The sequence below is a fragment of the Saccoglossus kowalevskii genome, chromosome 8 (assembly GCF_978046115.1).
Source record: "Saccoglossus kowalevskii chromosome 8, keSacKowa6.1, whole genome shotgun sequence".
NCBI classification, from domain to species: domain Eukaryota; kingdom Metazoa; phylum Hemichordata; class Enteropneusta; family Harrimaniidae; genus Saccoglossus; species Saccoglossus kowalevskii.
This window is the reverse complement of record NC_140648.1, coordinates 28,238-52,387: the sequence shown is the minus strand read 5'-3', so window position 1 is coordinate 52,387 and position 24,150 is coordinate 28,238. Positions and strand designations below refer to the sequence as shown.

The 24,150-nt window shown below is 38.7% G+C and overlaps 2 protein-coding genes across 3 annotated transcripts in view; both read right to left on the bottom strand.

The window, feature by feature from the left end:
• LOC100372446 (transient receptor potential cation channel subfamily A member 1-like) overlaps positions 1 to 8,369 on the bottom strand; it is a 33,744-nt gene extending 25,375 nt beyond the window's left edge. For both annotated transcript variants that reach the window (XM_085501993.1, XM_085501994.1), the window contains exons 1-2: positions 7,870 to 8,369; positions 6,077 to 6,233 (exon numbers count right to left, since the gene is read on the bottom strand). In XM_085501993.1, coding sequence (XP_085358119.1) covers positions 6,077 to 6,233; positions 7,870 to 8,169 — 457 coding nt within the window. In that variant the 5' untranslated portion in view covers positions 8,170 to 8,369. The remainder of the gene's footprint in view (positions 1 to 6,076; positions 6,234 to 7,869) is intronic.
• Positions 8,370 to 18,106: 9,737 nt separating this feature from the next.
• Positions 18,107 to 20,718, bottom strand: LOC102809362 (uncharacterized). Its single transcript, XM_006824593.3, has 3 exons — positions 20,593 to 20,718; positions 19,270 to 19,775; positions 18,107 to 18,665 (listed from the first exon to the last, which is right to left on the bottom strand). Exons 2-3 carry the CDS (start codon positions 19,653 to 19,655, stop codon positions 18,470 to 18,472), a joined length of 582 nt encoding a protein of 193 aa, XP_006824656.3. The 5' UTR covers positions 19,656 to 19,775; positions 20,593 to 20,718; the 3' UTR covers positions 18,107 to 18,469.
• Between the last annotated feature and the right edge of the window lie 3,432 nt (positions 20,719 to 24,150).

The window sequence follows — 24,150 nt, the reverse complement described above, 5'->3', positions numbered from 1 at the left end:
AAGCACTGTACCCCTTATATCAAGCACTATGTCCATTATATTAAGCACTACTTCCATTATATCAAGCACTATGTCCATTATTTTAAACACTATGCATTTTATATCAAGTACTGTGCCAATTATATCAAGTAATTTGCTCATCATATCCAGCAATATGCCCATTATATCAAGTACTGTGCCTATTATATCAAGTACTGTGCTCATCCTATCCAGCACTCTGCCCAATGTATCCATCATTGAGATCATTATATTCAGCACTATGCCCAATATATCCAGCATTGGGACCATTATATTCAGCACTATGCCCAATATATCCAGCATTGACACCATTATATTCAGCACTGTGCCTAATTTATCCAGCACTGTGCCCATTATATCCAGCACTGTGCCCATTATATCCAGCACTGTGCCCATAATATCAAGCACTGTGTCTATTATATCAGCACTGTGCCCATTATATCCTGCACTGTGCCCATTACATCAAGCACTGTGCCCATGATAATCAACACTGTGCTCATTATATCAAGCACTGTGCCAATTATATCCAGCACTGGTCCTTTATATCGAGCATGGTGCCAATTATATGCAGCATTATGCCCATTATATCCAGCATTGTGCCCATATATCCAGCAGTGTGTCTATTATATCAAACAATGTGCCAATTAATCAAGCACTGTGCCCATTATATCCGGCACTTTGTCCATTATATCAGTACTGTGCCCATTATATCAAGCACTATGACCATTATATCCAGTACTGTGCCTATTGTATCCAGCATTGTGCCCATTATATCAAGTACTGTGCCCATCATATCCAGCACTATGCCCAATATATCCAGCAATATGCCAATTATTTCCAGCACTGTGTACATTATATCCAGCACTGTGTACATTATATCAAGCACTTCGCCCATTATATCAAGCTCTGTGTACATTATATCAAGCACTGTGTACATTATATCAAGCACTGTGCCCTTTATACCAAGCACTGTGTACATTATATCAAACACTGTGCCCTTCATATCAAGCACTATGTCCATTATATCAAACACTGTGTACATTATATCAAGCACTGTGCCCATTATATCCAGCACTGTGTACATTATATCAAGCACCATGTACATTATATCCAGGACCGTGTGCATTATATCCAACACTATGTACATTATATCCAGCACTATGCCCATTATATCAAGCACTGCGTACATTATATCAAGCATTGTGTACATTATATCCAGCACTATGTCGATTATATCAAACGCTGTGTACATTATATCAAGCACTGTGCCCGTTATATCAAGCACTATGTCAATTATATCCAGCACTGTGCCCTTTATATCAAGCACTATGTCCATTATATCAAACACAGTGTACATTATACCAAGCACTGTACCCCTTATATCAAGCACTATGTCCATTATATTAAGCACTACTTCCATTATATCAAGCACTATGTATATTATTTTAAACACTATGCATTTTATATCAAGTACTGTGCCAATTATATCAAGTAATTTGCTCATCATATCCAGCAATATGCCCATTATATCAAGTACTGTGCCTATTATATCAAGTACTGTGCTCATCCTATCCAGCACTCTGCCCAATGTATCCATCATTGAGATCATTATATTCAGCACTATGCCCAATATATCCAGCATTGGGACCATTATATTCAGCACTATGCCCAATATATCCAGCATTGACACCATTATATTCAGCACTGTGCCTAATTTATCCAGCACTGTGCCCATTATATCCAGCACTGTGCCCATTATATCCAGCACTGTGCCCATAATATCAAGCACTGTGTCTATTATATCAGCACTGTGCCCATTATATCCTGCACTGTGCCCATTACATCAAGCACTGTGCCCATAATAATCAACACTGTGCTCATTATATCAAGCACTGTGCCAATTATATCCAGCACTGGTCCTTTATATCGAGCATGGTGCCAATTATATGCAGCATTATGCCCATTATATCCAGCATTGTGCCCATATATCCAGCAGTGTGTCTATTATATCAAACAATGTGCCAATTAATCAAGCATTGTGCCCATTATATCCGGCACTTTGTCCATTATATCAGTACTGTGCCCATTATATCAAGCACTATGACCATTATATCCAGTACTGTGCCTATTGTATCCAGCACTGTGCCTATTACACCCAGCTCTGAGCCCAATATATGCAGCACTGTGCCCTTTATATCAAGCACTGTGCCAATTATATCCAGCACTGTGCTGTCAAGCACCTTGCCTATTGTATTCAGCACTATATGCCTGTTATATTCAGCACCATGCCCAGTATATTCACCCTAAATTCAAGTACATTACGTCACCGAACTATATCATGGTTCGTAAATAAAGCTACTTGTATATTCATCATACAGTATGTTCGCGTTTCGTTATTCGTTAGTCTGTATTAGTATTTACAAATAACGAGCTTACTTAAATATAACGGTATTTTGTTTTTATAAATAATGCATTTTGCTGCATTGTATGTAAATAATATTACACACTTTTCTGATTATATACGAAACACAATTGTTTGTAAATAAATCAGATAAATATAAATAAAGAATATAATACACTGATCCTTGGTTTGAGTAATGAAAGTAAAATTATTTATAAATAATAAAATGTACATACAGATGTTATTTGTATATAATAGTACGAAACTTATTATTTATAAATAAATCAAACATCCTCACTCATGATTTATATATAATTGATTTGGAATGTCATTATTTATAAATAATGAGAAATCACAGAATTTGGTTTCGGAATGCCAGAAATGCTTGATTTCGTCGACCATTTTAAGTCGGATCGCCAAACCAAGTCAAAACATATAAAATGGCTACCAAGTTTGAACAAAATCCATTTGTAAACAGTCGAGATTCGGTTCCGGAATGCCAGAAATGCTTGATCTCGGTGATTTTTTAGCACAAAAATGGCCGCCATTCAGCAATCTTGAATCACACCGTGAAACAAATTGATGTATTATATTATATGTATGTGTTAAAACGTAACATATTGGTCCGGACGCAATATCTAATTAACAACATTTAGTCGCGATTTGAAAAGAAATAATATAAGTGTCAGCGACATATTACCTCATCGTTCGCACCATGCGGACGAGCCTATTTGTTATGAAAAAATCCCGGTCTGATCTCATACAACACTGTCTGTTACAGTAGTGTTTTTACGTTTGTGATTAATGAACAAACGCTGAAGTGGCAAAAATCCGTTGTTTTGATGAACCACGTCAACCCAGTATAACAAGACGCACTGATACAGGGTCATTTAAAAAAAAACACACACTGAGAATAGCTTGAAATCTTAATGTTTGTGCTTCAAATGTATGGGGTGAGAATACCGCCAAAATTAGCTTGGTGTCATTATTTGAACATTGTTTTGTTGTTTGGTCTTTATTTGGAAACTTGTTTGGTTATTATTTGGTAATTGTTCGGTTATTTGGTCTTTATTTAAATATTATTTTGCGCTTATTCCATTATTGTGTTTTACTGCAGCATCGTATTGCTATTGTTGCATTCACGGGAATTTCTAAATGATGGCCGTTTCATCGACATCCAGGAAACTGACTGAGGTCGTCAGAGCCTTTCGTGACGAAATATCAAATGCCGCAAAACTTGTTGTTGACGCGACGCGCTCCTAGCGAAATTCGCGAGAGATGATTCGACTTGATCATCAGATGATGACCAGAATGTGCCAAGAACCAATCACAAGACTGGTTACCGTGTCGTGAACTCGCGAAATTTGAAAGATTTACTAACATTCTTCAAGCTGATATTTTTTTCATAGATTTAATTTTTCATTCTTTTCGCCTGTTTTCCAGTTTAAAAATATGAGCTGGATGGAGCCTTCATCCTTTGTTTATTTCTAATACACTTACTAGTAGTTTCTCATAGGATTACATGCATACAATGAAAAACGGAGAGAACACATGGGTATGAAATGATGATTACTGTAAATAAATGTGATATGAATAACCACAAAAATACATTATTCTCTAAACAGTCAAAGGTTATATATAAAGATCGATAAAACGAATGAATCCCGCCCACACATACTGATATTTAGAAATTACGTAAATACATTGTGTGGTGATACTGAGCAGAAAATGTTTATAACCACAGATTTATCTATCGAGAACCTTGTACTACAGCAAGCGAAATTTCACAACTACAACTGCTACCGGACAACCCAGTTTATTTAGTCCATGGCGCAACTTATGAAAACCCGTTGCAACCGGGGGCATGCATTTCGATGGAATTCAGCTCCCATCTACCAAATTTCTAGTCAACTACAGAATTGGGTTTTGTCAACCGTCGGAATAGGCTACTTTGGCCAGTAATATATGGCGAATTTGACGGAGGAGATATTCACAGCAATCGAACCAAAACAAAATTGAAACTTGAAACTGTGAAACTGCTTTGCGAGAGGAAGTCGACATTTACGAAAACCTCGAAGACAGCATAATTATGATTACTGCAGTTGCGAGGCATGGCTGGCGAAAAACTCTCGTGACACTGACGTGATTGCTATATACTGGCAATGAAACCCACAAACACATTGTCAATGTAGTTGTTACCAACGAAGACATCCGATTTCGTAGCGCCATGAAATGAATGACGCACTGCAAATCAGCCATACAAATTTATCGGCATCTTGACAATAATGGAGCGAACGTAGAAAATCACGCCCACAACAGGAATATGTCTGTCAATAAGTACCTGAGATAAGAGAGGCCGAGGAATGAGAATCAGAATGATACATGGTTCAACTGTTACTAAAAAAAAGGACCGTGATGGCACTACAAAGTCCGCTGAAAAGGCCGGTTACTAGTATTGACCGTGTCAGCAGTGTCATGAATTAGTTTTTGTGTATCTGTTAATCGACTTAATTAGCTGATTATTAGCTGAATGACTGTGTTATGTCTGGCACCGTTTAGGCCAGGTGAAGTTTTGGACGGAACTTGGCTCAGTGATTTGGAACTAATTACGAGATAACCGTCGCTATTCGGACTATTATTTCTGACAGTTGGTATTCGTAGTTATTAATGTAGGTGAACGATTAATCAAAAGATATGACGTATTCAGTGCTTAGTGTGATTGGCTTTATGATTGAAGGTTACGCCCTAGAGTCTTTATACTGTATTGTAATTGGTTAGAGTTTTGAAAATGAATAAAGAGAGTTTGAGTTGGTCTTGGCGAGTACACCATGAGAGACGCAGTCCAGTCCTGGAGAGTCTTGGGCGAGTCTTGGGTCAGCCTTGCGATATAGTCTTGGGGATTTTTCCCCAGGGCGCTGTGTCTTATAGAGTGCTCGACTGTCCGACTAAGACGAGAGTTGAAACGTATTCTGCTGCGTGTGTCTTATTTAACTGTAAAGCTTAAGTGACTTTCCCGATCCCGTACCTCAAGGGGACGAGATATAGAGACGAGACGAGATCCCCTCTGACACGTGTGGAGAACCCCAGAAGGAAGAATTCCCCCCTGATAGCAGTGTCATGGTCAACTGTATAATAATTCCTCTTCACTTCAGTCATCGCATTTGGAGAAATAATATTCTCCAACCAAGTTTGCGGCATTTGATATTGCGTCACGACAGGCTCTGACGACCTCAATCATGATTTCCCTGGATGTTGGTGAAACGACCATTATTTAGAAATTCCCGCTAATATTTACAAATGCTGCATTGCCATCTTGAGCAATGCTTTATGAGAGGCGGCCCGGGACTATGCATTGAATACTACATGTATAACAGGGTCATCTAATGATGCTGCAATAATAACACAATAATGGAAGAAGCACAAAATAAAGTTTAAATTAAGACAAAATAACTGAGTAATGACCAAATAATAACCAAACAAGTTTCCAAATAAAGACCAAACAACTAAACAATGTTCGATTAATGACACCAAGCTACTTTTGGCGGTATTCTCACCCCATATTCGCTTATATTATATAACAACTCGATCGCACATTGTAATATCATCTTTTGCAATAGAATAAGTACTATACAGTCTGTGCATTGCACACGTGCTCACCTGCGCCCTGGAGGAGAAGTTCTTCTACTACATTCTCGTGGTTAAAGCGAACAGCGTAATGCATGGGTGCTGCACCATTCACGTCTAATCTGTCCATCAATTCCGGACTTTCAATTAATATATGCTGTATGGCTGAAACGTGTCCCAGTCTACTTGCCTGCAAAGAAATATATGACCTATGATATGCTGACAGGCAGTTGATAAATAAATTGCTGTGTATTTTGGGGTAATCATTGATTATATCTCATTTGATTTTAATATCACGTGTAGGGGATTTATTGTGAAAATATACTACAGTATTTGGCTCCACCGTGTGCATTATTGTACACAGAGGGTGTGTAATGTTCATCATCGCCGGTAAACTGAAGGTGTGTGTTTGTTGAGCCCTCGCCTCACCACTATACCTTGGCAGATATGAACTTCCCTAGATTGTATTCAGCGTATTGAAGTGTACAGTAGTTTTTGTTCAATTCGTCACCCTGCAAATTTGTTTTATTTTAATTACCATAAGCTTGGATTGGGCGCATTAGAGGCACTTACGTCCCAATATAAAACTTGTTGTTATTTTTCACTATAATCTCGAATAATTTTGTTTTCCCATAGACGTATCGATATAGCTATACATATATTTTAATACAATTAGCTGCTACTGAGATTATCAACGTACAACAAATGTACATCGTTGGTATTCGGGCGAGATGGTTCACCGGCGGTTTAGGTGCTTAACCAGTACCCTATGATTATATGACATAATGGGGTGTATTATCTACAATCTCTTACGCAAACCACTGAAACAGAACCCACCATACATCGAAAAGAATGGTTTTCAACCGTGCATTGTATTGAAAAAAATAGGGTCAATTCATGGTACAGTCATACTCATGGGCTACTAGCCTCAATTGAGCACGTGTGTTTCGTCACGCAATGTTAGCATATAGTTAGCATATAGTTTAACCAATGAGGTGATAATTTCTATAGGAGGTGTCAATTTGTGAAAAGATACTGCCACATAATTAACAGTTCACTGGACGGTGAACTTATTAATGTATTTTTGTTTATCTGAAATTTATGTTGTTCGTCTTGCTTCTCAGTCACATGATTCAATTTATGGACTACACCTCAATTAAATAACGTCAATCTTAGAATTAATTAATACGTACACACACTGCGGCGAATAAATTTGGCACATAATGAAAATTGGAGTTCCTAAATTAATGTCAATGAACACCTCTAGATGTATAATTCTATTCTATGATTAACTTCCTACCACCACCACCCCATTGTATCTTGAACAAATACAAAGAATTCGTGTCATTTTCTTTCTGATTGTTCATGGAATCATATAAATAATAAACCTACAATAATGTCTGCAAAACACCTTGGATGAAAATAAGGATTGGGCTGTTACTGTTAGCGGCCCAATACAAGGGGTCGTCGCTGCAAAATAATGAATCTCGCATAGTGATAGTATGCATTGGCAAGCTTTAAAGAATAATGATTGCTTCGGTCAAATGATAATGTCACCGTTGACTGCAGTTAGGAAGCATTCTTAGTTTACGACTGATTCACACTCCGCCTTACGATTGGCTATTTCATAGTTGGGACTGCATGAGACACGTTTCATAGTTGGGACTGCATGAGACACGTTTCATAGTTGGGACTGCATGATACACGTTTCATAGTTGGGACTGCATGAGACACGTTTCATAGTTGGGACTGCATGAGACACGTTTCATGTTTATTATTGTACCAACATATTGTACCACACGAACTAATGTAACGCACCACCATACCTGCCAAATATCGCCGATTTCCTCATCACTCTGATCCTCTTGTATAGAAGCTTCCGTCACCGCAAGTAAACTTTTCAGCACGTTACCTTGCCGTCTTCTAGCCGATCGCCTGGACGTCCGCTTCTTCTTAGTGGCGTCTTTCGGTCCGTCACCTCCCTCTGCAGCCGTCGGTGTTTCTTTCGGATTGTCTCCGTTCGACTCTTTCAACTCTATATTCAAGAGTTCGACGGCGCCAGGATTTCTGAATATCACATCGCCATTGTTGGTAGAGCTGTCGTTCAAATCAACTGAGGCGGCCATGTTGACATCCAAACAATTATTCAACCACTTTCACGATACCTTTTTTTCACAAGATATCTCAAGGTCGCCTCTTCAGGGTCCCTCCTACTATTGGTGTTAACGTTGTACACCATAAAAACACAGTCTAAAAAGTCGTGACGGAATATTTCGATATCAAGGTTAGCCACCTTACGTATATTGTATACCGGTTGTACAGTACAGTACGCAGCCTCGTTAAAGAAAGTTGATAACCATGTCAGCTGACACGTTTATAGTGAGCATGCTTTCATGGTTAACAATACATAGGCGCGAGCCTATCTACACTGGTTAAATCGGGCATCGTTTACTTTCAAAGTGTATGACGTCACCAAAATAAAGCACACACAAAAAACTAGTCTAACTAAGATTAGAATATACACTCTGCGAAGAGACTCGTGCATGATAATAACGTGGCCAGATTCCCCTATTACAATTTACGTAAAGCTCCAACTTTCAGTTTGTTGACTTATATGTCCACTATTTACTGCTTAGTCCTTTTTTACAAACTAAAGTGGCAAGTTGTATAAACAGTGTTTTATATAAATTAAATCATGTCAACCAGTATGTTATTTTGGTCCAATTAAGTTTTAGCTAACATTCAACGCCCTGGTAAATTAATTAAAAAATAAATAGGTTATAAATATTCAGGTCTTGTTTTTTCTCCTGGAAACTCTTGGCAAAAAGCAACTCTGAGAGAACAAACAAACAAAACTCGTTTGGTATTATCAATTACAGGTAGAATATCACATTTCAAACTGTTTGATTCATTGATAAAACCGATTTTGCTTCACGGGTCAGAGATTTGTGGTTATCAATACTTTGAAACAATAGAAAAAGTACAACGTAACGGTGATGCAAAACATTTCTGGGTCTACCTCCGAATGCCACACATGAGGCAGTTATTAGAGAGTGTGGTCGTATCCATGTTTTAAGTACAAAGCGTTATATAAACTTTTGGCTAAAATACTTGAACTCCTTCTGCATAAATTACCTCATCAAGCCTACCGCATACCTTTTCAGCTTAGACGAATCAGACTGAAATAACTGGGCGAAATTTAGTATATGTCCCGTTGTCAGAAGGTCTGTATTAAAATGTATTCACTATGGTGGACCATGGAACATGTAGATCCATGGGTGGCCGTATTTGAAACAATACATTACTACGGGGACATTAATGATTATTTCAACTTTCCCGGTTCACTCAGAAAGATCGTTAACTTTACGTACAGTCAGGATTCGTGACCTGTACGTGATGGAAAACGCGTCACAGTGACTTTGGAATCCTTATTCAGGAATCGTCGGAAATAACTGTAAAGCTACCGAGGTGGCAGTCTGAACTGGAGAGTAATGCTAAATGCATTGTAATATGCACAGCAATTATTTTGAATTAACTTCCAGTCCTCTACTGTGAATATATAGAACGTAACACTACATTGTGTAATTGTGAGATGTCAATTATCCCTGTGCATTGAATTGTTTCGCCGTAAAGTTACAGTGTATTGTGATGTCAATCCCAGGTGTACATGAACTATATAATGTGTGAATGCCACGTCATCGTGGTTGCTTCTTCAGATATCACGGTGGAGGAGGACCCTTGATAAAGTTGGTTCCAGATTCTTGAAGTTGTGGTGGCACAAATGGCGTTTTTAACATTTCTTGAAGACACCCAGCGCTGGGTTTCTGCGAGTGAATGGTCTCAATGTGTAACATCGTTCCTTTGCAAATTCAACTATCATGGTGGAGACTACACTACAACGAGCGCCGACTTCCATCATGGAAATAACTGCAAGTAGTACCGACATAACTGAGTCGTATGCACCTACACCCACACTTTTCCTTAAGCTGTACCCACACACGAATTGGTGATGTCACAAAATACATGACCTTCAATCGGAGTCATTTGCTCGGTGTATTTAATTTTATTTTATTTCAGACAAATAAGTCCATATAAAAAATAATAGTAAATAAATACTAGAATGATTAAGAAATATAAACAGGAAACAATAGTTCACTTGCTATTACGTAATTGCACATAGCATCTCAATACAGCATTTGATGATGAGACGAGATGTCGCACGTGACTCTATGACCCAGATACGTAATCTGCGAGACAAATTCTGTGTTCTGGCCAATGAGTCTAACCTGAGGCGGAATGTTCAGTTTAAGCTTGGATGGAAAGTGCATACACTTCGTTTTTCAACACATTATAGAGCATATCATGACCAGTAAGAAAATAATTCACACGTTTTCAGCAGTTTTCGTAGCCATTTTATAGAGGGCGCTATTAGACACATGTCATCCCCATAACTGATATTATTAATCACTTTGTTGCCACATGGAAGTTTATTTAACTTCACATTCATCTATATACACATTGAACAGGGAGGACGACAAAACACAACCTTGTCTAACTCCATTGGATACACAGAATGAGCGGTAATAGAACTCCCCCCCCCCCCATCTTACGCAGTTCATTTGATTTTCATACCAGTTGATAAGAAACCGAATAATGTAACCCGGCACCATGCGTTCTGTGAGCTTATTAAACAAGGTCCAATGATTGACCCTGTCAAAGGCCTTAGATGCATCGAGAAAGCAAACAAATACATGACTTCCACGGGAATTGTAATGCTTAATAATTTCTTTCAGAGTAAAAATACATAAGTCAGTCGAGTGTTTCTTTTTAAAACCGAATTGATTGTCTGAAACATCAAGATAATTCTGACATCTGTTTACTAAGAAGAATGTGTTTAAAGACTTTGGATAAAACTGCAGTTATAGCAATGGGTCGATAATTATCTTGCTGGTCATATTTCCACATGTGTTCTTAGCTATTGGGAGCAGTTCAACTTCAATCAACCTTCTTGGAACAGTTCCGTGTATAAGCATTGCAGACAGACAGATTGGCAGATGCAACGAGATTACTGGGCTAGCGAATTTAAGGTGCTCAGCACATAGACCGTCTGCTCTACATGATTTTTTAGCTCGAGACTCTGCACATCCGTAGTGAATTCTTTTACGGACACAATTGGAACATCTAACGTATTAACTGAAACATATTGCTGCACTTTAACTTTATAAATATCAATATTAAAAGAATTTGAAATCGTATTAAAATGGTTTGCCCACATGTTCGCAATATTAGATTAACCGGAGCAACCTTCAATAGTACATGGAAGAGGCGCGTTATATGCCGTCGTAGCGTGTTTCAAAAATATCCACCGATCTTCGTTCATCAACGACTTGGCCAGATTGTCAGATTCGAATTGGATCTTATTATTTCTGCAGTAGCGCAACTCAAGTTTGAATTGTGATCTCTATCTGCGCATCATCTGGTACACACAACCATATCTAGGTTTACCAGAGTCACGCCAAGAATGAAAATAGTTGCGAGCAGTGTCATGTGCCTCCTTAACTACTTCATTCCAACCAGACACAGCCACAACACGTCTAGTTGATTTTCTAATAAATGTTTCGTCACCAGCACTTCCCAAGGAATCAATAATTTGTCCATAACATCGAGTAATCATGTCATGGTGGTCACTGTTTCTAAGGAACATTTCCGTCCGTTGACGATACTGGTTAAGATTATAAGTGCTCGCTTTGGGCCAGTTAATTTTTGCATTACGGGTTTCAGATCCAGTGGTAGATGGCGCTACACACGGCAAAGACTCAGTATGACACGTGATAGAAACAGACATGTGATCAGAAGTGACATATTCATAACAAACATTAATGTCTACAATAGAACGATGTGCATTCACCGAGAAGACACAGTGATCTAACCAGAACGTTTTACCATGAAAGTCATTGAGGAAAGTAAAAGCTTTATTAAATGTACCAATGAACGTCAGAAATAATTACACCAGCATTGTTACAGAGCTCAATCATTTTCTTCACCAAAGTTAGAGTATATAGTAGGATCGGCGTTCCAGTCACAAATAATCATAACATTGGGCGTATGACAATCTTGCAGTATCGTACTAATCTTACCCAGGTAGTCTACATAGTTTACTATCGTCGTTAGTTGTTCATTCCGCACCAAGAAACCTCGGGTCATCATATGGTTTAATCTCAATTACGCTTGTAAGCGATTTACGCCACAAGATGGCAGTACTTCTATAGGAACGCCCCATAAAAAGACCACTGCTAGTATCCACAGCAGAAACTCCAAACTCCAAGTGTTCTTGTAAAAGGCATATATCATGATTATCACACAGTGTGTTGACAGTAGGTACACAAGACTTAATTGATCTACAATTATACGAGACAATTTTTATTTCCGTCATCATAATATGAAGAGTGTCGTTTGCGTCGCTGAAAAAAATTACAGACCAAGACGCCCTCAGACAAGGCATCGGCATTCATAAAAGGCTGGAAGTCTGATAAAGATGTCGTTACACAAAACGAAGCATACGTGTCGTATTTGGTTCTCAATTTCTCGCACACAATATCTGTAATGCCCACGTTTGTCCTTATATATTTACTAAACAAGTCCAAGTCTACTAACAAATGCACTCAGGCGTTTCTGAAGCACAGGCATGTGATCACATGATTTCTTTTCCCGATGAACAAAGTACGTGAGTTATTGGTGACATGGGTGCGAGCATTAATATTGAGTTTTCCACGAGAACCCAGAGCTACAGGAATTCCATTTCTTCTTGGACTTGAGGCATTATAGACTGGGTTCGCAACTTTATTTTCAACAGACACAACTTCCGCATAGCTAAGTTTTCTACGACGATGACGCCAATTGTGATAAGTGGTGTAATCATCGGTATCTGTTATGCAATTATCATATTCATCATTAACACCTCTGGTGGCGTTCTCATTGATGTGGCATACCTGCAATCAGCATATTGAGTATGCAAATTACCACAATCAACATCATTATTACGTAATTCATCATTGACTGTGGACTTTCTATCAGCTGATTTGACGTAGTCTCAGCCTGTTTTAAAACGTCATGATGATTATTACAAAGCTTGATTTTGATAATACGTATATCATATATTTCTATATGAAATTTCGAGATTATATTAATGGAATCGTTCAATGATTCAATGTCCGATTTTGTTTGGATGTTGTCTTTTAGCAGCAATGTCATATCAACATGATCGAAGGCAACAGGTGGCAATTTGCACAGATCTTTTGCAACAAAGCTTGGTATTTATTCCCGTTCAGGAGCGGTATAAATTCTAATTATTTAGAATCAATGTAATGTACGTGTATTTATTATATATAAATGTATATAAGTTCCATGATAATTTTACCATTATTTCCAAATAATTTGCTTGTGAAAACTCATAATAAATAAACAAAAGTTTGTTATATTTATTGTATATATAGTTATGTTAACTCATACAAATATATACGATGGTTTCAAGATAGCTTTTTAACAACCTCACATCATGGCAAAAATGGAAAACAAATCCTGCACAGAAAACAATTCTGCAGAAAATTCAGACTGAAAAAGAACACACAGAAAGAATTACATAAATCCGCGCAGGGCTCAGTGCTGCGCAAATCGAAAACATTTTTTTGCGCAGATTCTCTGCCATCACCCCCACAGAATTTCTAACGGTAGACCCCTTAAATAATCGCATTATCTATTTTCGGTCTCGTGAACCTTCGGTCTCGTGAACCTTCGGTCTTGCGAACCTTCGGTCTCGTGAACCTTCGGTCTTGCGAACCTTCGGTCTCGTTAACTTTCGGACAACTGGGATGTCCCCGGGTCAGGTATGGTCAACGCAAATGGCAAACACCAAATTGGTCGGTTGAGACTCAAGATGTACACTAACGGGTTATGGCATACATATAGTTTACACATGGATAAAACACCAAATTAACAATATTTGTGGGAATTGTTAAGAAGAGTAGGTGCAAGTTCAGGAATAGAAAAATAAACAGATGACTTTATCCTATTTATATACTCAAAGTTAATATTGGCCTTGTACGTTGACTGGTTACAATGAATATGGCCTTGTACATGATTGGCGAAAAGATAAACGAGCTGATTCGTTGAAAGTAAAACAATCTCATTGGCTGGCTAAATCTCAGTCAGAATCCTAAATTGTTATCAAGCTTAGTTTTCCGACAATTGTGACTCAATAATGGAAATATGTAGTATATCTTTTTATATACACACTATACATTCTCATTAAATGCAAATAAATGCAAACCCGTGTTCAATTCCCATCCCTGTCATTTTCCACAAATACTAACTTGCAATAAAGCCAAGTATTACAACAAATTATTTATTCCTGTGACTACCCACATGGTTTAGTGGATTTGTACACAATGTGAGAGATCGCTGGTTTGAATACACTGGTTAGTACGACTTTTGAATGCTAGTGAGAACAGTGCTTCTATATGAAAGATGTTAAAGACATATACAGCTTCAGTATATCAAGAACCAATTGCAAATAACAGAACACAAGAATACTACCTCACATGGAAGCTAGTCATAGCCTACGAAGCGGGCGTCGACGTACGAACACAGTTGACAGCTGCAAGTCACATGCAACAACAGACACGATGATCATTGTTGCTGTCCAAATAGGTCCCTTCTTTTGTATTGATCCCCTAAGGATTGCTAATTCCTTCTTTCTAACCCTTGCCCCCAAATAATATATCGCCCCTTTTAGAATGTATTGATCGACAAATTAATGAATATTCATGAGCACAGAAACTTCCACGTCATGAATAAATTAGCACAATTAAAAAAATGCATAAAGTGTAGGTACGTCTTCTGGAACTATGCTACACTCGTGTTTAAGATGTTTTACAGTGACGGGAGAAGGCGAGTAATAAACCAAAACTACGCACCTATATACTATTTAAACACAAGTTGGGAACTAAAAAAAATATTTATTTTTAAAGTAACTTCCTTAAATTTATCAAAGTGTGTGCGTGTTTCTGTTGTGGTTGTTTCCCTTCGAGTATGGTGGGCAGGCACGAAGGCATTTGTAAAATTTGTAAATTGGTAGCTGTGGAAGATAAATGTCATTTCCTCATGTGTGTCCTGCCTATCAATTGCTGGGGATACAATTCATATCAGATCAATTTATAGTGCACTAAACACTCGTATATTACAAGACCTTTGTACTACATATAAGAAAACAAATGTCTTCATGATTTTTCCTTTCTGTGATTTCGCGGTGTAATTTATTTTTTGTAAATATTTATTTCATTTAGTGCTATAGGTTGTATATGGGTCGGAGGCTTGGAATAAAATAAATTTACTTGCTCTACAGTCCAGGCTGCCAACGATGCGTCAGTTTCAAAACTGCGCATACGCAATTCCAAAGGTAGAAATCAAATTTCAACAATCAAATAGAGTCGCACAAATGTTTTTTATTGAAACTCACATTAACGTGGCGCGCGTCTATAAAACGTTTGTCTAAGACGTAGCTCCGCCCGAGATAGCAATATGTTTTCACGAATAACTTGATACACAGCACAAAATGTCGATGATGTCGACCGTCGTAAAAATACTCCAGTGTGATTATTTATATCCGGTCATATCCATAGCCAATATATTTGGACACAAACTCGGCCGCTGCGAAGCGCCACCACAGTCGCCTTGCAGTGTGAGCAATGTCCTTCCCATAGGTCTTTGCGTTTTACGCAATAGTACCTCTGCCATAGGCAGCCTTCAATTTTGTGGTCAATCGTTTCATTACGCACGGTCATTTTCCCACAATTGCTTCATCTGAAAACGTACTACAAGGAGTAGAACAAAGTGTACGTGACAACCGAACTATTTATTCAATGCATGTAACACATTAAAACTGAGAAGAAACTATGTTCTGTTTACATGTATAGCTGGGAAAGAAACTGCTATTAGGCGTCGTTTATACAAAAAGTATTGGACGATGCTCGGACGACGAAATGCGTGGACTGACGAAAGATACATCCAGCGCAAGTCACAACTTATGAGGGCTGATGACGTTGTGGTCACACAAAGAGAAGTGATGCCGGAGTGTGTTGTAAGACAGATACGCGGACTGTATCCCAATCTCCCAGGCGTGCCTTATATGGGTCATCTCTGGTACTGAAAAATATGTGTCTTTCATTGATACAAACGAACCAAACGGCCCTTTTCAGGGCCAACAAATATTCCAAAAAGAGAACTACCGTATTGTCAATTACTTGCATCATGAAATAACTGTAGTTTATTTGAATGACCTACACAATGTAGTTGTCGTACAACGTTTGTCATAATGTGTCTTGTCGGCTCGGCAATAATGACGTTAATGCAACGTCAAAAAAAAAAAAAACAAAAAAAAAAATTATTATACGTATACGGCTGTGCGGCACGGGTCCGACGCCAAATATACATGAATATATGCGCGGCTCATACTAGTACGTGACAAAAAGAGCTAAATATTTCACTGCGGGGACATGTTTCAGGGAACATTATAATTTTTTGTGAGACCTTTCAATTTATTTATTTCGAGAACGAAGAGAGATTTGAGAAGCATACTCGACATATTGTAGGAGACGTATTTGGGACTCCCTCGACTCTTTTCATCGATATCAGAGTGAAAACCATTTTTTTTCCAGCCCTGTAACCGCGAATGTCTTTCTTTGCGCACACACACTACAGAAATTATTGGTATGTTTACGCAAAGTCCCTCTCCTCTCGCGCACACCCCAGCTCGTGCGATTCGCACTCGCTCGGGTCGGACCGCTTCGTGGAGCGCCGACGATGTCCCCTGAGATGAACGGACGGACAAACAGCTCACAGCATATCATTTCTTATTAGCTCCACGATATCACTTACATGATTAACTCCGTAATTACATAAACATACCTAGAGATTGAACAAATCCCGGGGAACAAATAACTCGGGATTAACACCTTACATTTGCATAAACCCATGACTTACAGCCAGTTTGAGCAGTCAAAACGACTGTTTGAATCATGCTTTTCCGTCGCTTTTACGCGGAAATTGCACTGACATCGCACCGAACTCGTAAATTAACATCACAGTTGTATCGCGGACATATTCATGTTTGTGTACGACATGAAAATAAAGCACCACAGGCGTTAAGATTGCCGAAAAGAGTGATTTTGCGGAGCACCCCGAAGAGATGTTTCACGCTTGAGTGTCATTTGCATACTGAAAAGTGGCGGCCATCTTTCCTTTTATACACTCAGACCCGCGGTTTAACACTAATTTCACTCAAAGGGATTTCCTAACATTTCCGTTTATTTTGTTTTTGGTGAATATTTCAATATTATTTCTGGCTTGAACGGATTCGTGTCTAACAGTCGTACTAGAACACAAAAGTCAGTTTATAAAGTTAGTCATTTATTGTATAATGTAATGCTTCGAAATCTTTAAAAAGGACTGCATTTTTCTGACGCAAATCATGTCTATTTTAATCTAATTAACCGAACATTTTATTCAGGGTCGGGTGTAAAGCGTTTTGTTAAACTGATTAAAGTATGCGAATGACTTCAAGTTGAACATAACTTGGAATTCGAACATGCAAATGAGTGGTGTGCGAATCAGCTTTGTGCAGTGGCGATAGTTAACGCGTATCGAACTGTTTGGACTTCGCAATATCATATATACGCTTCTTGTGGGCTGGCTGATTTCAGCCTCAAGTGCAAGCAAGCGACGTCCGGAATCAGCGAAGTTGTATATGACGCATATCGTACACGACTCGGTGCTACCACTAAGATTTGACACTTTTTACCGTGTCTTATCAGCTGTCAATACACTATATGAACATTGGTTGTCACGTAATACACACACATATAATGAAAAATGACTGTGACATACATAAATACGAATTATACCGATAACCAAGACATGCCAACTAAGTCCCATGCCAGCACGGGAATAAGTTCACCAGACGCTAACCTAATAGTTTTGGATAAATTACCAAATGAAAACAAATCTTGCTTTATCATTATATACATAGAAATATTATTCGTTATTGGAGGCAGTTTTAAATGGTACATAGACATATAAACATTACACCGTAGTTACACATGCATAGACATGGTATTTGGTCCAGGATCGATAAGAATGGTGTTGTGCGTGTTCCCTAACCATGGTCACACAGTTGGAGTTCCAAGGGAAGTAAGACAACCTGCACGAAAACATAATTTCGCCTGTCTTCCTGTCACTCGCATGGGTTTCTGACACATAGAACTAAACGTATTTCAAATAAACGAAATGTGAGCTTTTGTTGTATTACAATCATATATGTTGTATCATAATATCAATAACATACGATGCAATAAACTAATAATAGTAAGTGAGCTAGTTGACAGCAGACATGGCATTTCTAATGACTTCTTCATACGTGGGCAGTCCTTCTTTAATCTCGTCTTCCGGTGGTAATTGAAAGTCTGAGAGCGGGATTTGAGAAGAACAGACGCCATCCTCTCCGCCCATCTTGTTCACTACTGACTCGTATGGGGGTGGGGCTTCCTCTAGGTTGTCTCGTCGAGCGGAGCTTTAAAAAAGAATTCAAAACATTACTGCGTACTATCGGCAATTACGTGACATTACACTTTTTCTTTAAGTTATGTCCCAATCGACCAAGCAATTCTGGGACGTGAAAATCCAAATAAATGGATCAGCACTATATATTATTTTCCCCTGATTTGTCATCACTAGTCGTCTAAAAACCACAAACTGTGAGACTCAACCGCCGTGAAATCGACACAATGTCCGATTCGACAACCAATTTCTTACCTTAAAATGCAACAAAAGTCCATCATGATTGTTTCAATTCACAGGCATTGCCCATACCTCGCTTTACATGGGCATAACACAGGTACATCTATATGTAACAGTGGCCCAGGTCGAGGAATTGTAAGCCCGGGCGAATCTTAAAATCCTAAACTTGCCCTGTAACAAGCACGAAACAGCCCCTCCCCCGCTGTATACAGGATTATAGTACATGTACTTACTAAAACTGTATTGTTCCTGCTAAGCGAAACAGTCCGCGTCTTTTTCGTGAACTACTGGGTTTAGGGAGATGACAAGGTTTATAATGTATCATCACATGACTGTGACCTCGGTCGTCGATTTAAATAAATCCGAAATGAACTTACCAAACTGGTTGTTGGTGGGGCGGTAGTTGGCGCCCTGTATGTACTACAATTTGTACCGCAGCTCTGTGTCCATGTGTATTGCACTGCTGACGAAGTATCTCACTAGCATGCCGTACTGCCAACTCGTCCAGCTGATTTCTATCATCGCGTAAATGTAGTCCAATCAGAATCTTTTTAACGCAAGGGTTGTCGCTCATCATACACAACCTGAGGAGAATTATGCCAAAAAAGACGGCACTGCCCGCTAGGTAGACGTAGGAAATAACCTTCTGATCGGCGTCTGATTTCCAATATCCCGTGCAGAGTAAAACAATGCCGAGACCGAGAGTGAAAACGGCGGAAAACCCCAAGCCGTACAGTGTTTTTGCCTTATCGCATTTTGGCATGATGGCTGCTATTTATAGATGGTTGGACTGTAATGAACACGACTTTGATCTTCGACCATGAACACATGTATACTACCCCGGAGCTGCATCTCATCACGATACGTCTTAACCTAAGATGACCTGAGAAAAAATACAGCTAAGATGATAATACTGAAGCTCATATACCGCTAAGTTTAATTAGTGGCGCCGAGCTTTGGTAAACCCAATATGCATCAATGTTTTCCACGGAGGGGGCGGCAGGGGCAGTGAGGGGCAACAGGGGAAATTGACTACAAAATGCAGTCCTATAGTAGAGAGTTAGACGCCGTTTACATGCCCGAATACGGACAAATTCAAAACGCCGCCAGTTCGCCACAAAAACCTTGGGTTATTTACATATTGTTACGTCCATTGGGTTGGGATTTTGATACACAAAAACAATTCCCTCTATTGAGCCTGGTGGAAAACATAGTAGGTACATTACATATGGCGGTGACGTTTTGACCTAGATATGTTTAGGAAAATGTGTGTGACTTTTTTTACTATCAAATGTATACGTGTTTTTTCCAATCAAATATAAGCATTTTTTTACATACATGTACTGTACTGTTATATGTGTACACCTGCAATGTGCACGTCAATTCGCGGACGTAAATACTATCGACGGGGGGGGGGGGGGGCTATAATTAAAAACTCGAGCCAGCCAGCCAACCAACCAACCAATCTAACAGGACTGTTTTTGGTCCTTCATGCAGATTAGAGCCTGGTGCAAATAACCCTTCTCATCGGATCGGAGTGTAGCATACTGGTCTCAGCGGAGGCATAATGGGCCGCCATGAAATGCAATAACCGAATCATACCCTGCAATGCTATTGCGCATCATACATCACTGCAACAGTATAGCATCGACGATGACAATCCTTTAGATACGGTACCCCAACTGAAAGGTCACACTTACCCCATGTGTTTCAGGGAACACGATGCAACTGACATAGAGCCCCGTTGTGACTGGTAAATGTACTAATAAATTATCGATGTACAACGACATTACGACATGCACTATATAGACATGGCGGTAGGTCGGCCTCTACAGCATATGTAGAGGCTTGTCAAGGTATATCTTCCTTGCACAACAACATTATAAACACGTAACACAAAAGTCACACACCTGATTGGTTTAGCTCCCGCTGGTGCTACGTTAATTGAGCTAATGCATTCAGGCAGTTCAAGTACGATTCGACGCCATAATACATACCGATTATATTATCAGTTATATAAGATGCGGTATTTCGGTTAGGATACGGTCAAAATTACGTACAGGATAGCTGAATCCATCATTCATTCGTCACGGTATATTCAACATTTGCTGGTATGGCAGTCACACGCTGCTATTCCATGCACAACGCGGTACTGTTAGCCATTTATTCATATGTATATATTTACATTTTTGACAGAATATTTCAGTTTTATTGGATCTTCAAGTATGTGTAGAATTAGTTTAATACTTGCAATTATACATCAATTAAAATTTAATTGGGTTAGATTCAAGGCTTTGTCTCATTCACAGGAGGAAAACAACATCAGTGCATACAGTTCGCAATCAAATTAAAATTCGACGAAGCCTTCGTTCTCCGGTGTATATCGCCTGTTCTCGACTATCCAGATCACATTCAACGTGGAAAAGATTTTCTCTGACGGAATCATGCAATTGTTATGATAGCGACGTCACGTTCGCACATCCGGTTTACACGACGCTGTAATATTGTTTAGAATCAACAACTTGCAACTTTATTACGCCGTATTGTGAAATTACATCTCAATTTTAGCTAATTGTAATAAAAGTATAACAAAAAGAAGTAACTAAATCACATAAAAAATACACAACTACTACTAGGTACAGTACTAATAGTGCTTAAGAGAAGAAAATTTTCATTGTGCTTGGAAGTTAGCATGTAGAGTATAAGATGATTTAAGATAGGTAATAACATGTTTAATGAGTTTGATTTCTGATGCATCATGATACACTTAAATTTTTCAATATTACTGGCAGACTGGAAATCTGGAAATTGTTCAGTGAAGACCACGATCTGTATTATAGAGTTTACAGGATGTAATGAAATGTATTTCATCTTCAAGTATGTTACACATCCTGCAAACTCTGTTGTCAACTGGTGTTTTTATATATTAGAGGAAGTTGATAAATAGATTGTCTACTTATTGTATTTAGTAGTGGCGAAAGAACGGTGCAGCGAGGGGTTACCTCAGCTGACTGCGTGTGTGAATAAAGCTGGACTATCTGTAATAAACATATGTATATTCATTTGGGTCGAACCTGTTATCCCTACATGTAAGTGACATCAGCCAAGCGAGAGAAAGTTCCCTGGTCCCTGTGATCGCCGGTGTCCATGACACAATACTTCTCTGACGGAACCATGTCATACTTCGCTGATACCACAGTCCCTCTATAGACTATGCCCGGTGGGGTCACTCTATATGCTGTTACTACCCCATGTGCGTTCCAAATTTAGCGGGAAAGCGGGGTGTTTTTCACCTTCCAGAGTGGGCCCGCGCGGGAGGCAAAAAGGCCCCTTTAAAATGCTAATGTCTGCAATAGGCTCCCAGAAATAAACTCACAGGGTTGCTGCGCCCGCTGTAGGCCCGCTCTTGCAACAACCACTCTCATACACCGCCCTAGGCCCCGAATTGGCGGACCCATAGCCCCATAGCAAACGTCCGCCTGAACTTTCCTACTGGGACTTACCCGCCACTTCCAACAAATACGGAGAAGGCTTATTGTAATCGAAGAAACAAAACGAAACAGGATAACATACATAATAAAAATTGAACTGTATTCAGTGAATATGGGTTTTATATGCTCAATATTTACAAAATATTTGCCGAAAATAATAATATTTAATACGTATATGGCTTGTTTCGCTAACTACAGATAATCACAAATTTGTAATCAGCGAAACAAGGTTCTTACATGTACAAAATTTACAACTGTCGGTGGAAACTTGACCAGTATATTTAGCTTTCAGTAGTGTATATAATAACATAAAACATTTGCTGAAAATAACGGGATTTTAATTAGTAAATGATTTGTTTCGCTAATTACAGATAATCGAAATCTATGATCAGCGAAACAAGGGTTTGACACGTACAATATTCACAACAGTCGGGCGAAACTTGACCAGAATATTCACCTTTCAGTAAGATAATAAAAATATAATCAGTAAATGGTTCGTTTCGCTAATTACAGATAATCGAAAATCTGCAATCACGCGGCGAAACAGGGTCTTATTAAATTACAGATACAATAATCACAAATATCGGACGAAACTTGACAAGTAAAACAATTATCTATAATTAGCGAAACGAACCATTCACTAATCATAAAATCCCCGTTATTTTCAGCAAATGTTTAATGTCGTTATATACGCGACTGAAAGGTGAATATACTGGTCAAGTTTTGACCGACAATTGTTAATATTGTACGTGTCAGACCCTTGCTTCGCTGATTACAGATTTTTGAATATGTTTTATGTTGTTATATATACACTACTGAAAGGTCACGGAATATACTGGTCAAGTTTCAACCGACGGCTTTTAATATTGCACGTGTATTCGCTGATTACAGATTTGTGATTATCTACGTATTAAATACTATTATTTTCGGCAAATATTTTGTAAATATTGTGCGTATAAAACCCATTTTCACTGATTAAAGTTTAATTTGTATTATGTGTGTTATCCCGTTTTGTTTCGTTTCGTCGATTACAATAAGCCGCACGTGTGCATTGTGTATTAAACTATAAAATAAATGATCATATTCATAATCATGTCAATTGTTTTCATCTTTCTTCATCTAACAATGAATGACACCAACAGGAGTTGCATATATAGTAACTTGTTTGAGTTGATCACACTCCACTTGGTTGCAAAAAAAAAAAAAAAAAAAAAAAAAACGACAGAGAATGCTCGCAATATGGGGTAGGATGTTCTCAATATGTTTTTTCTTCAATATGTCTGCTCTAGGGGGGTACTACATTTACGTTGCGTTCGCAATAGGGGGTATGGTTTGCCAATGTGCTGCCAGCCCTAGGGACCTATTATTTTTTAGCAAGAACGCACATGGTGTAAGGTTTTAATATAGAGTGACCCCCCGGGGAGACTATGGAGGGACTGTGCTGATACGGAACCGTGCCATATCTCTCCGACGGAGACAGAATCGTGTCATGTTGCTGATGTGACTAGAACTATTTTGCATAGTCATTTGGTCCAATGGCAACCGAAAAGTAAAAGCGTACATCCGATACGTGCATCGTGGATTCCAATAGGTTCTCAAAGTTGATATAGGTTTCTCACTTTCCGGCTCTTATTTACGAATGTTGTTTCAGCTCAGACAACTACTAATTATTAGTTGTCCGACTCGGAGGTTTCAGCGTGTACCATTCAAATATTACACGATGTCCGCCAATACGCCAAAGTACCCCGATTTAATATCCTCCTTCAT